The 14092-nt window shown below is 45.7% G+C and overlaps 1 protein-coding gene across 7 annotated transcripts in view; it reads right to left on the reverse strand.

The window, feature by feature from the left end:
- The window catches only part of pard3ab (par-3 family cell polarity regulator alpha, b), a 207466-nt gene extending 193506 nt beyond the window's left edge, over window positions 1-13960 (reverse strand). For all 7 annotated transcript variants that reach the window (XM_076744050.1, XM_076744048.1, XM_076744047.1 and 4 more), the window contains exon 1: window positions 13569-13960. In XM_076744050.1, the coding sequence (XP_076600165.1) occupies window positions 13569-13688 (120 nt within the window). In that variant the 5' untranslated portion in view covers window positions 13689-13960. The remainder of the gene's footprint in view (window positions 1-13568) is intronic.
- Between the last annotated feature and the right edge of the window lie 132 nt (window positions 13961-14092).

Below are 14092 nucleotides of genomic sequence, written 5' to 3' on the forward strand. Positions count from 1 at the left end.
GGAAAGGAAGGCAAATGGCTGAAGGCCTTTTCTAAAATGCAACATGTTTAGCTTCTCAGCAGCATAACCAGCCATCTAATTGTCTCTACGAAGCCAATAATGCAAAGTCATAAGCTTTAAAGCGCCATTGATTGATAAGCAGCACTGACCAGTTCAGTGACCTTGTCTGTGATGAAGCAAATCTGTGAGCTTGATGAATGGCTCAGTAAGGAATCTGGCCATTTGTTTGAGGTCCCGAGATGACCGGGCATCCACTATGAGGGTGCCCCCAGGGCTTCCCCGCTGTGACACAGCGGGACAGGCTACTGCCGCGGGCATGTAATTGGAAAAAAGTAGGGCATGTGACTTTGAAGCTGCCGTCACTTTAAATGTAAATCAAGCGACAGAAGCTTGTAACGTTTATGTTTAGAATCACTTTGGGCTGCACAGGTCAGGAGCTAAATGGAGGGATAATATTCGCACCAAATGGCACAGCTGCTATTTCAAGAGCCAAATCCATTTCATTCATGAGGGCAAAACGGACAAAGACTGTGACGTGTCTCTATCTAACAACTTGCCAGTGCCTTCAAAAATGCCTCACGGGCCTCTTCCAGAGTAGACGCGCCTGAGCTGCTATCTCTGTGGTTGGGGTCTGGTTAGGTTTAGGCAACTGAAAATACTCAAAAACTGATGGTTTTAAGACAGCTGTCGAGGAAACCTAACTGTAGGTCGTTTAGCCATCACTTCACATACTGCAGCGTCTGCATTTCTGTAGCGTCTCCAAAGTATTGCTGCTCACCTGCTCAGGTGGATATCAAAGCAGAAAAGCCAAATGTGAAGACGTCTGTTCTCTGACTGTCGTTTATCTTACACGCTGTTTTTCACGTCTTGCCAATTTCATCTAACTTTGATACCATTGTTTGGAGGTTTTATGAATAGCCATCTGTTCCTTCCTCAAAAGACAAATCTCAAAATTGACACAGAAAGGAGCCTTGCCGGTACATGTTAGCTTACATGTACCCGATTCTAGTAAGTTTATTTTAGCTGACATGAGTGCAACAGAAGAGTGAACAAGTCCAGACTTCGGAGACATGGGAAGAGATTCTGGGCACAGTTCAATACGTGGATCAAGATCGTCTAAATGGGGCGCTTGTTTCGAACAAATGGCCTCCTCTTTGAAATGCCAGGCGTGTTGGGTTTGGTGTCCTAATTTATGAGTACGAGAGGGCAAACTTAGGAGCTGAACACACACACACACACACACACACACACACACACACACACACACACACAATCTTGTCTGATCATGTCAAAAGAGGCAGCAGTCCTAGGCCAAACCTGACACAGTTCACTCACACAGTAAGCTATTTATCCAGCCAAGGGCCTTTTCTGCCTCAACTGTCACCACCGTGACGAGCTGCATTCAATTAGAATCCATCACTGTTCCTTACAATAGGCAATTTCTTCAGGTTTAACACATTCAAACAAAACTGAAAAGGACGCCTGTACAAGTAACTGCTCTTTGACACACAAGCATTACCGAGCGCCCGTCCACTTTCTTTCATGCTGCTTCATACCTGCACCTTCAGGCTTCATTTATGCAACAATGCTCTCGTATATCTGGAGAATTTGTGCACACGTGCAGGGATGTTAAATCAAATCTGAATGTTTTCATGCAATGCAAGGTCTTATTTTTCTTTGATCCTGTCCCTCAGTCCACTGTGCCATTCCGTGAAGCAAGCAGTACAGGATCCCTGCTGCAGAGCGAAGCTTCAGCAGATTCTTAGACACAACATTACATTAGCCAAAAACCCTCCACGTATCTGAGCCCTGTGTTGGCTTCAGGCTCTGCAGCCAGAGCGGGCTCAACGCTGCACTCGCTGAAGTCCTCCCACAATAGCACCTACTGTCAGATCGTTTGCGGCTGTTCTAAAATATCATGTCGTTGTTTGTGTTTTCTTTCCCTTCTTGGGTTCGTGGCTGTTTTTTACATTGTCATGTTTATACTTCTTTCTGGTTTTCCGCAGGACCAAGTTCTCATTAAATGGCTGCTAAATCTTCATCGAGCATTTCCTCAGATGTTTTCTCAACACCACTGTTGTTCTTTCCTTAGTTTTGGTCAACACTATTTCTGGTTCCACCGAGTTACGGCCTCCTCTTTCATCTTCATTCTCCCCTCTGGTGCAGATCGTCTGAACAAACCAGAGCTAGATACAGACAGGAAGTACACGGCTCGCTCGATGCCTCTGCTCAACTGTCGCCAAAACAGTTCCTGAATGTTTATTGTGCTTCACACTTTCAGTCGACCACATCAGTGATCATTAACCGCGGTTCCCTGTGGCAGTTATTTGTACTGCTCTTTTCCATTTGTTGGTAATAACATGAGCTCTCCTCTGATGTGCAGCTGAATCAGGTGGTCAGAGGTTCTTACCTGTTTTCAAACTGGAGGCTGAAAGTTCAGTTTATGTCTATCAAACACATTTTAAAACAGTTCTTGACCCTCTGACAGCCCAGCTGGTCCATTTGATGCACTTCCTCACCGCTGACTCCCTGCATACTGATGATGAGGGGCAGGAAAAGGAAAGCTCTCTTCAGCTGCCACCCACTCCTCAATCAGTCCCATCTGGGCTGAAGTGACCCCCTTTCGCAACAACCAACTTCACATGAACTCAAACACAGAAACTGTAGATTTAAAGCCAATCCTAAGTTTAATATCCTAACTTGAATTTAAACCCATCATGCAACACTTTTGGTTTGGTGTCCATATGTGCGGCTGCATCGAATGATGAGCTCGATTTTGGCTACTGGTGTCCTCCAGGTTAGGTTCAGTGGGAACCAGTCAAACGTGAGGGTGACTGCTGAATGTTTTTAACTGTCTGACTGTCCTTTCTCTGAGCAGCTCTACCTGGTCTACCACTCTCTGGTCAAATAGAATTTATTCTTCCAGCTTACATCTAGCAGACCATCAAATGCGACACGTTTTAATATTAAATGCAATCTTTCGGAGCACTAAACTAGCAGTACAGTGTGGGTATCTGGGCTGTACACAAAAATAAAAAATTGAATGTATTATGTTTTTGTGATGTTTATTCATTATTTATCAGTGTATAAAATATCAAACAGCATATCTGAATGTTTGTGCAAAAATTCCTTTTCCAGTGTCCAGCAGAGCAAAAACAAGAAGCCCATTTAAATAAAGTCCATGTTTGTTCTATTTTACTTAGCTGTCCAACATACAGTTGCAGTGTTGTTGTATCTAAGATGCAGCTGCACTGATGCTGCAAGCAGCAGAAAGGCAGGCGTGGTGGCAGTCCAAACTGCGTCTCACTTAACATGTCTGACAGGCTGAAATTTGGATGCACTATGCAAGCGGTCAGGTGAGCAGTTCATACGTCACTGCGGTCTGCAGGACCCGCCACTCAACCTGATGTCTGTGTGGTGAGGCTGAGGGCACGTGGGAAGTTTACAGATGTGGAAACCAAAGTAAAAGTCAACACGCCGAAGTCACGGCGCTGAAAACACAATGCGGTCTTCCTGACAGCTCGAGTCCAGACATGAGGGAGATGCATCGAGTCTTGCATCATCAGCTGGTCAGTCAGACAGCAGTTTTTCCTGTTGAGCAGCATTCATGGCTCTCACACAGCAATGTCTTCAGCTGACAGAAACTGGGATTCATTAGATGAATTCAACTTTGTAACAGGGCTTCATGCTACTTTAAAAAGCAGCACAATCTGATATCCTCCCACTTTCCCCTTAAAATTGCAGTGAATAGACTATATTATGCATTATTGGTCAGTCTGTGACCCTGTGAGCAAGTGCTGCCCAATCAGGTTGGCTGCTGTGAATCACTGATTTTCTCATTATTTCACAGCCTCTCTGTGTGAACGCTGAATATCAAATCGCTGTGCAGGCTGCATTCTGACAAGTGCAGACCAGCCATGTCAAAAACACACCCAGGAGAGAAAGAAGGTTCGGAAACGCGGAGGCGGCAATGAATCAAAGCCTTTCTTTCACCTATCAAGGGAGATCGGCCCGACGTTTAAACCCAATGGGCAGATATCAACGTGTTAAACTGTGTGGAACTGTGCCGGCGCTCCTTTATTCCCATGACCAACATTTCTGCAAAAACTAACATGACAAGGATGGTTCAGCCTCATCCAAATGATGCCAATTCGATTTCACAGATGTCACAAACTTTGTGTTGCCCGTCGTTTTGTGCACAAAATATGACACTCCAGACAAAGCTGTCACCTACACCCACATTAGTCTATCGTCTGCCTGAAAAATCAATAGTCCGGCCAACCGTCAGAAGCTCCATTGTTTTCAATACAGGCAGGAGTTTGGGCTGATCAGGTGAGCTGCATCAGGTGACAACCCCCCCACCTCAGCCATCTGCCTCCTGAACCACACCACGAGGGACCAAGACGGCCCAGCAGACAGCAGGGAGACATCGTGCAGATGAAGAATGAGGTTCAAGGCCCTCGTGTCTCTGCCCTGCCCAAAGGCCAATAATCATCTATCTGTCAAAGGCAGAGCTCTCGCCTGGACTGTCCTATATTTAGCAGACAAAGCCTCATCAGCCTAAGTACTGAATTCAATTTCAAGGGACATCATTAATCTACACTCATAAATCATTTGGGTTATGCTAATGTAGTCTCTTCATCCTCTGAGCAGCATGCGGTTTTCCATGTCCAAGCTAAACCACACACTTGTCTCGGTGAATCAAAAAATTTGGACTAAGCCAGTGCAGGACCTCCGTCCCTTCGAATGTGGGTTTTCGTGGAGAACATGCTCAGCGGGCTGAGCTTTGCACTTTGTTTCTTTGCCTCACTAAACCACCAGGTTTCTCATTTAGCTGCTGGCAATTAGCAGCTGGGTGAGAACAACGGGTTCTGTTCTGAGGGGGGCGAAATGAAATTTTAAGACTCTGGCAAGGAGAATCTCGCAGGAATTTCAGAGGCGGGAACAAGAAAATAATAAAGCAGCATCTAAACAATGAGGTTACAAAACAAGAGCAGGGCAGAAAAGGAAGAGAAGAAGAGTTTGGTGAGAGCATGAAGCCCTCAGACTCGATCAAATCCGCAGCCTGTATCAGGCTGCACTGAGGGATACAGTATATCTGAGCTATGCTGCTGTTTGTTCAGCGTCCTGACATTCCTCAGAGACAATCCTCTCCCTGTGCTCGGCGCTCACACACAGCCAGTCCTTGACATTTCAGTCAGTGTCAGTCCGCTGGGTGGACAAGGGACACTCAGGCCTGTGAACAAGGCCAGTCTGCCTCCTAAAAACAAGCGCACATTCATTTTACACTCTGGTCTAAAGCGTGCTGAGTGAGTAGATGGGTGGAGGGCAGATGGGGCGGGCACTGATTGGCTCAAAGACTCCTCAACAGGGTCATTTCATGGCCACATACTGGATATATTGTACAAAATAAAATCTGTGACCTTTTCTTAGTAGGAACCAAAGTACTGTGGCTGTACTGAGTCCGTTTATTCAGTGCAGTCTTTTCTGTAGCGTTGACCATCGCTTACATCAATTATGATAAACCAAAGCACTTCTTCAGCTCTGGAAACATCACAAAAGAGACCGATGAACCAGGGTTTGTTTCCAACCTCACCTCGTGTTTCTTGACCGTCCATGTCGCCGTGTTACTCCATCTCACAATGAACTAACGTAAGATGAAAACTGTAATAAAGCAAAATCCTTGGAGTTCAATTCTAACGTGTATTTTATGTGAGCATTTCCAATTTAAGCTACTTCGTACCAGGGAAATATTGTCCCTTTGACCTCAGTAAATTGGGCATTCTTACATCATGGTACAGCTGAAACGAGCGACTTCTCCGCAGACAGACAATGAAACCTACAACAATTTGTTCATCATTTAAGCTATTTTTCACAGACTAAATGAGTAATCAATAAAAATCAATCAGGGTTATAATAAAAATAACGTTAAATTGCAACCATATGGTTAAGTAATGGTCTGTGGTGTGTGGACGGCCGGCCTGGCAGCAAAGTGAATGTGGTTCCACATGAAAGACAGTCGGACAGATACACTAGAAAAGTCAATTTCAAGGTAAAAGCTTCTCCCTGCTTGTGCTGCTGACATAAAATGAGCAGAAGAGTCTGAAGGGAACATTGTTCCTTTGAGCAGACACTGGAACACAATGTCTGGGCTTTGTAACCACCATATTTATTATGGGAGAAAGTTGATGACTACCCATTCATGCTCGGCTGGCTTAGCATAACTATCAGTTGAGACTATTTAAATGTTGCTGTGGCTCAAACCACAAAACTCCTGAGTAAATTCAACCTGAGCTGCGTTTAAAAAAAAAAGCACAGAGATGAATACGACGCAGTGTTCAACACAAGTAATGACGCTGTTCTGTGAGCAATCACTCAAATGGCTAATAAGTTCAAGTTTCACGGTGTCACGTGCCCGACTTCAACAACACTCACATTTAACATCCAAGTTGTTAAATCTTCTTGAGGTCAAATCATCTCAAACTCACACTTGTGGTGAGCTTGTACAATGAGTGTATTCTCCTGAAAACACACAAGCTTTCTCAGCAACCCTGGTTTCCCACAAACACTCTTCTGGGAAGAGACGGTAACAATTCCCTTCATGAATAAACGAAGCTGAAAGGCCTGATCAACAAAAAACGTGAGAGCAGAGCAGTTCAGGTGTCATAAAACTTTTCTATAAGCTTCCTAATCCTTTTTCCATGTGCCAGTTTACATTCAGGAGCTTCCTCTGTTTATGGAAGAAAGTCTGCAGCTGGACTGGGAGGGCTGAGGGGTGGGGGTGGTGACTAACGTGACCTCAAAACACCACCCTGTGATGCAGGCGCTCATAAAAAAAAAACTTCAAGTGCTGGTGATAATTTTGAAAGCATCTATCACCCAAAATAGGCCGTCAGTCAGCGTCTGGCTTACTTTGTTTGTCTGTAGGGTCTGCTGGGGGATGCAGCGCCGCATGAAGCCGGCTTTGGTGCACATGGTTGGGGTGCCAATGCTCAGCTGACTGGATCCGTGCCAGGGTTCAAGTAATCTGTTTTCATAGCACTCTGTGAACCACATAAGCTCACTGTGTCCGTAAGACTTAGGATCTGGACTCTCAGTGACTATGGTTTTGATGGGCAGCACCTTTCTTCGTCCTGGTCAAGAGTTCAGTGCTAAAAGCACTCGCTGGAAGAATACTGACTCCCTAAAGAAAGCCAAGCCTCACGTCCTCACCTATGTGACTTTAGTTTGACTTGAGTCCATTTCCCAAGTCTCAGGTCTACAAATAAAAGCATGAAATTTGTTCCCAAACCTGCTCAACATGTTCCTGTGTTCAGCTTGAGGAGGATACCAGAACCTACAGAATGCCCCCTGAGACACCTTGTAGATAATCAATGACATAAAAAGGTTTCCTGGCAAGTCAATACCATTCCAAGTTTGCAGAAATGTTTCATCTCCTGTCAGGGTGCTTTGATCCTTGCACTCCCTCACACAGCTTTCGCCCCATTACTTACAATTTTAGGAATGTCAGTACAGTCAACGGTTACTCTTACTGTAAACAGTTCTGGATAACAGCATGAGCTCATCTTCAAAAATGTAAATGAACTTGAAAACGAAGAGCCTCGGCCTTCTCACCGCCTGAAAACTGCGCAGTCAGCATTTCACAGCCTCCGACTTGCCATCGCTCCCTCTCTGCATTAACAGGCCCAAACAGCTGCTCTGCTCTGCTAATGAATCCACGCCATGTTCACTCTCCTCCTGGGAAAAGCCGCTGGCAAATGACAAAATGACGTGCTTTTTACATTACCACATCAACATCATGTCAAACACTAGTAAAGATGACAGCTCACTTATGTAAATTCCTCACAATGAAGCAGCATTATTGAGGTGTAAAGCCATCTAAAATGCACAGCACAGCAAAGCAGCGCTGTGGGAAACGCCGTAATGCCTGCATCATCAAATAGCAAAAAGGAAAAAACGGTGTAGAATGTCTCGTCTTCAGGAAAAAAAGACCATATACTTTGAACGACATGAAAGAGGACTGCAGGCAGATCTGCAAAGTCCTCTATGCAAAGTCAGTTATTCTATTTGACTGCTTGAACTCTCAGTTTTCAAAGTACGATGAACACTGAATCTCAACACATCTGTTTTCAAAGCACGCACGAAGCCATTGTCATGTCCCGCGTCCTGTTTTTTTACAGTTCCACACAGGAAGCCTCACGTGGCTAATTTTCTTCCGTTCATTCCGGTGCGTCTCTCACTGACTCCTTTAGGAGATGAAACGCTGCTCCAGGTCTTGTTTTAGGACATTTTTCACAGCAGTTTGGTCAAGGGCAAAGTCAGCGGCCCGGGGATCATCAGCGAAGCTTTTAATCCTGCACTGTGCCCATTTTGGAGACGGGAACCCCTGGCTGGTACAGCCTGGTGACACGAGGATCAAACAGATGAACTGTAAAATTATTTGGGCTTAGACCTGACATGAGGTAGAGCTACTGCACCTCCACTGACAGTGCAATCACATTTAAAGTTTCTTTAGCTCCAAGCATAATGGAAATGAGATCTAACTAAAAACTGACCCAGAACTAACCTTTGACCCGTTTCATGTCAGTGAGATCATTTGTCCACACCCAAACTTGGACGAAACTGCTCTAAACTCGCTCGAGGTACAACCGAACATTCCTGAGTTGGAATAAAGTGCTCCAAATATGCCTGGTATGAGCACATCCATTCACAGACTAATATAACCACTGTTTAGACGGCACAATAGACCAACAGCGTGGAACCAGGCAAGTGCTTTGGAAATCCCCTCATGATAACATCATTAGTGCCATTCTTGCATTGTTAGCAAGAAAACAAGAGAGATAAAGAGCTTCACTGGTGTACCAGCAGAGAATAACACGCGAGCTCAGGGCAAGCTTTGAATTTCTCTGCAGCCTGTAAAAAAAGCACAGTATTGCTCAAGGGTCCAACGGTCTGTGCACTGCTCTCCATATTACCGTGCATCAGTCAAAATGGGCGCCAATATAGTTTCTTGGCCAAGACCCTTCGGCCCCGTGCAGTCTTGGGCATGTGACACTAAGATCCTTCCTCATTATCACATTGAATTTGATGTCCCCTTCATGCATGCAGTTACGAACAAAACTGGGCCAACTTCAGGAGTGGGAGCTTTTTCTGTTTCTTTGAAGATGTGGCACACTTCTGGTGGTGAACATGTTAAAGTGTGTGAACGTAACTGCAGCAGTTAACTGTCACAGCATGCAGGACTGCTTATCTCCAGGCCATGTCCGCCATCAAAGGCTCCTGCACACTAATTAATAACAGTCATTTGTGCAGCGAATTGAATAATATCTTGAGCACACTGCAGCACACTGCACTGACATCAGGACATGATTAAAAGCAGGCTGACAGATTGGAGTCAGTCAACAGCAGCACTGCTCAAATGTGATGACTTTCTGGGTTCAAGCCGCGTTGAAAGTTCGTCTTGTCAAGAGCATCTCGTTATCACGAAACTTTCGATATTGGTTTCAGTATTGGTAGATGCCAAAAGTTGGCACCGACCTTGGCATTTGGCACTTGACTGAGCCCGACATGACTACATGATGAATCATCATGTTGTTCTAAGTAATTATACAAACACAGCGTGCTATTCTCAGCCTCTCAAATGCAAGAATTTAATGCCTTCCTTTCGGTTTATTTTTGCAGCCCTAATGGGTTCACCTGAAAGACAAAATTGGGATTAATTATGCTGAATACTGCCCTATTTTCAGCTGCATGTGTCTGAAGAAAAGCACTTACTTAACCAGACCAACAGCACACACCTGCTCCCATTGTCTGCAACAGGTCAAAGTCATGTTAAATCTGTCTGCCTCAACGGTCAAGTGTGAGCACAATGGCCTCGTCTCCGCCGGAGGAAACTCCAGCAGTGTGAAGTTGGTGTGAATGGAAATCTGCAGCATGCTGGTGTGGACACGACGATCCGGACACCTGATATCCCCCCGGAGGTTTCTGAGCATTAGGAACAGTCGAAAATAGGCAAATCTCATGGTTCTGACGTGCCAATGCTTATGTCACAGGAGGGTTTGGAGCATTAAACCACCAGACAGTTTTCCAGTCAAGGGTGTCATTTTAAACGCTTGCCACACTTGGTCAAATGGGTGAACATTAGTCAGAATCTACCCTATGATCTGTGGAAGGAAAAAGTGCAGTCAAGGATAATCTGACACGGTTTTACTTCTCAAGACATTCAGAGAGCTCCAAGCTGCAGAACTCTTCCCCTCTCTCCAGCCCAGGAAGAGTTCTGCACCAACGGTGTCTGTACACTCATCTCAGTGTCCTCATCTTTCTAATTCCAAAGTTATGAGATGGTTTAAGGCCGTCAGAAGTGGACTGTTTTCTTTTCTGCAGGAAGCATTCCTCTCTAATGACAGGGGAAGTTACAAGACGGTCCATACAAACACTAAAGCAGGAAAACCAACCCAAATTTTAGCCTCTTATTAAGGCGGGCTGACCAAAAGAAGCTGTGATCTTCAACACAACATCTGTGACCAAAAAGACTTCCTGAGACACTCGCTGCAAATGAGACACGAAAAGTGCCCAACCCTGGTCGGGTGAAATGTCGGCAGGGTGGGACGGCAGCAATAAAGGCAGATCTGAAGTGACTAAATGAAGAGGGTGTTTGGAGGCAGCGTGTTTTGTTGTGGGTGAGGAGTTCATGAGGAGCTCGCAGTTTTTTTTTTAGTTTTTATGTTTTAGATCAAAGCTTGAGGGATAAGTACTAAATGCGTTGCCTTGTTTTCAGCACGCAGACGCAATTCGCCCTCTGCATGAAACAGCAAACCGCTGGGTTTTCCAGACAATTGCCTTTTTCTGAACGGTGATAATAACCTCAAAGACAGTCGCACTGACTTCAACGGTGACTACAAACAGTTCATTTACAAAACGCGTCGCACAGCTGGCCAATGAATAAACAGAATGAAAACGGTCTCTTTTTGTAACACTGAAACACATCTTAAAAGCTTCTTGTTCCTTATTGGTCACAGCAGAACTCCACACCGAGACCTTTCTTCAGTTCTAGACAGAGCATTTCTAGACCTTTAGACATTTAAACAACTCATGCCAACGTTGAAATTTACAGTAAAACTACATACGGTGTAATCAATACGTATACACACTGTGAAAAATACCCTGACGTATACACCAATCACATCTATGCTGGTAGGAAACAGCTTATGGCACAACGATGGCAACTACGCAAAGTATTACTGGTGAATCATTAATCATGTATGTTTTTTTATGATATAATCTGTGACCACGTTCTACTAATAAATCAAACAAGTATTATTTGGTTAGTTGGCTCTAAAGGATTAGTCAGACCGGCTACTGTGGCTCGGCTAACAATAGCCTGATAAACCAAGGCTAGCTGTAATATTATCTTTGGGTAAATCAGCAAGGATAAATGAAATTACCGTCATTTCAAAAGTACGGCACACAGCCCAGAGGAGGGAGGTTCAGAGTGTTGGAACTGGTCAGAACTGAAGTTACAGTCGGTGATTTGTAAGGTCGCGTCACTTCTTTAACATGAAATATGTCTAACTGTCCTATGAATAAGATAAACTTCTACTTCTCTTGCATGTTCCTCGGTAATTTCCCACCCACACAGGAAGCTGAATATAAAGCTCGGTTCCACTCCGGCCACTTTGAGCCAGACTGACGCGACGTATGACTCCTCATACTTCTCCCACTACAGCAGCGATCATCTTGGATAACATTATCTCTGATACACACAGGACCACGCGATGCCTTCAGCAGCCTGCTAGTGATTTAGATTCTTTCTGGGAATTTCAACACCTGCACTATCACCCACATTCAATTCTGCTGAGAACAAACAGAACGCTCCAAGTTAGGAAACCAAATTACAGTTGCTCCTGTGTGTGTTGCGTTACGTGACTCTACACTCTCGAGATACTTTTCCTAAATCTGAGGACGAACAAATCTCTTTTCCCCCTCCTTCAAGATTAGAAGAATAAAGCCCTAATGTGCAGGACGTGAACGAGGAGTCAGCCCCGTCTCTGCACAGGCAGGTGGACAGAGCGGCTCAGCAGCTCTTTACCTGCCTCTCAGCTCCACACACAGACTCTCCTGCACTCCTCTGTCTGCTCACACTGAATTATTCAAAGGAGGCGACGATACAGTGTGACTTCTGGGTCACTATCACTACAAGAAAAACCAGAGGCCGCCTTAAAGTTAGCACATGGAAGGGCAAAGCGTGAAGCATTCAGGACACTTGAGCAGCTGCTGTAACATTTGTACCTTAAAGGCTGGATGATAAATCAAAGGACGAACTGGCATCAGTTACGGATCGAAATGAGCTGTTAGCGCTGTTTCCACTTTAAAAAACAGGCCTGAGGACTAAATGTGGAGATGAACCGAGTGAACTTGGACTATAACAGAGCGTCTGTGTGCCAAATTTAGGATTTCACACATGCAGAACTTTTGCATGGATTTACACAAAAGCTACAGTGATGTCGATGCCAAAAACTGGCTGAGGTTCACTGAATTTTGGCGGAATAAAGATCGTTTTAAGGACTGAGGGAAATCTGTCAGAAAAGAACCCGTTTAGAATCTTCCTTGCACATAAAGCAGCGAGCCGGTCCAAAGGTTATCTGCGGCTACCCCAACATCATGCTGCAAGTTTTCTTAGGTTCTCCTTTATCTCCAAGATTTATGTGTCAGGTCCAAGCCTCCACCAGTCAGCTGGAGCTTGGCACTGCAGTTTCCCTCCTGGTCCTGCAGGGCCTGCAGCCAGACAGCATGCAGCTGAGGGCAGCTTCTCTCCTCTGCCTTTAGTCCAGGACTAGAAATACAACTTCTTCTCAAACAGATCTGGTCATCCTCTTGCATTAGAAGCATCACTGGTGAACCTGCATCGTCTGTCTTTACTCCAGTTTCCCTCCCTGGCACCATAATGAGCTCAGTATGAGTCTAACAATCAGGAACTTTTGCTGTTTTCGTGATGCAGACCTTAAAGCAGAGTCTGGCTAAGCTGACAGGACTTTCCTCCTGCTGGTTGCATCGCTCTGCTCTGAAGTCCAAACGCCTCAGCCTCAGTCCTCCTGCAGCCTGCGGGCTAACTTGCTAGTCGGCTAATCTCTGCTGCCAACTTTCAGAGGCATAAACTGGGGTCTTGGGACTGGGTCACTAAGCCTACAAACGAGTGTTTGAGCTTCGGTGTGTTTAAAAACTCCAGTTTAATGCGTCTAAGCTGCAGCAAACAACGGATCACTTTGTTCAGTGGCGCAGAGGATCCCAGAGGAAGTTTTGTGGGTTTACAAACACAAGAACCGCAATGGCGGTGCGCCTTTCTTTGAAAGCAGCAACACGGCGGATAACACGGCGAACACGCAGCGAAGGCGACGAGTTCACGAAGTGGACTAACTGAGCGACGCGACCACCGGCGGCACCAGCAGCCGCCTCTCCCCCTCTTCTTTGCGTTGATTTCAAGTTAGCGCCATATTGAGCGCGCCTGCAGGACGTCGCAACATTGTTTCCAGGAAAACAAAGCCGCAAGAAAACAAAGTAGCGCCGCTTACCTTCGCGATGGCCTTCTTGTACCTCATGACAGCCTGCTGGATGAGTGTGTGGACTTTAATGTTTCCATCCCCGCACGGCACCACCACCCGGGTCCGGCCAAAACACACCGTGACTTTCATGGTTTAGGGTCCGAGATCCTGTCCAGATTCGGAGTGAAACCGAGAGGAGGAGGAGGAGGAGGAGGAGGAATCCGTGTGGAAGCAGAGCAGGAGCATGGGTTTTTGTTGGTTCGGCTGTCCCTCTGTCCCTCTCCAGAAGCGGAGACTAAAGCTCTGTCCGCGTCTCCCCGCCGGCCGACATTGTTTTCTGTGTTTTCAGACCACCTGTTTAGCTCGTCTCTCTCCTTCCTTCGCTCTCTCGGTCCCGATCCCTCTCTCTCCCTGCTGAGCTCATGCTCGGTCACGTGTTGCGTTCAAGTGCGTCCGGGAAAGTTGGTATCCAGGAGAAGATCCAATATGAATGGCAGAAGTGACTTGAAATATGAGCGGGGTGGACTCTGCCCGTGTGAGGTTGAGACTCTTAC

Source organism: Chaetodon auriga, chromosome 12 (genome assembly GCF_051107435.1).
Source record: "Chaetodon auriga isolate fChaAug3 chromosome 12, fChaAug3.hap1, whole genome shotgun sequence".
Lineage (NCBI taxonomy): Eukaryota > Metazoa > Chordata > Actinopteri > Chaetodontiformes > Chaetodontidae > Chaetodon > Chaetodon auriga.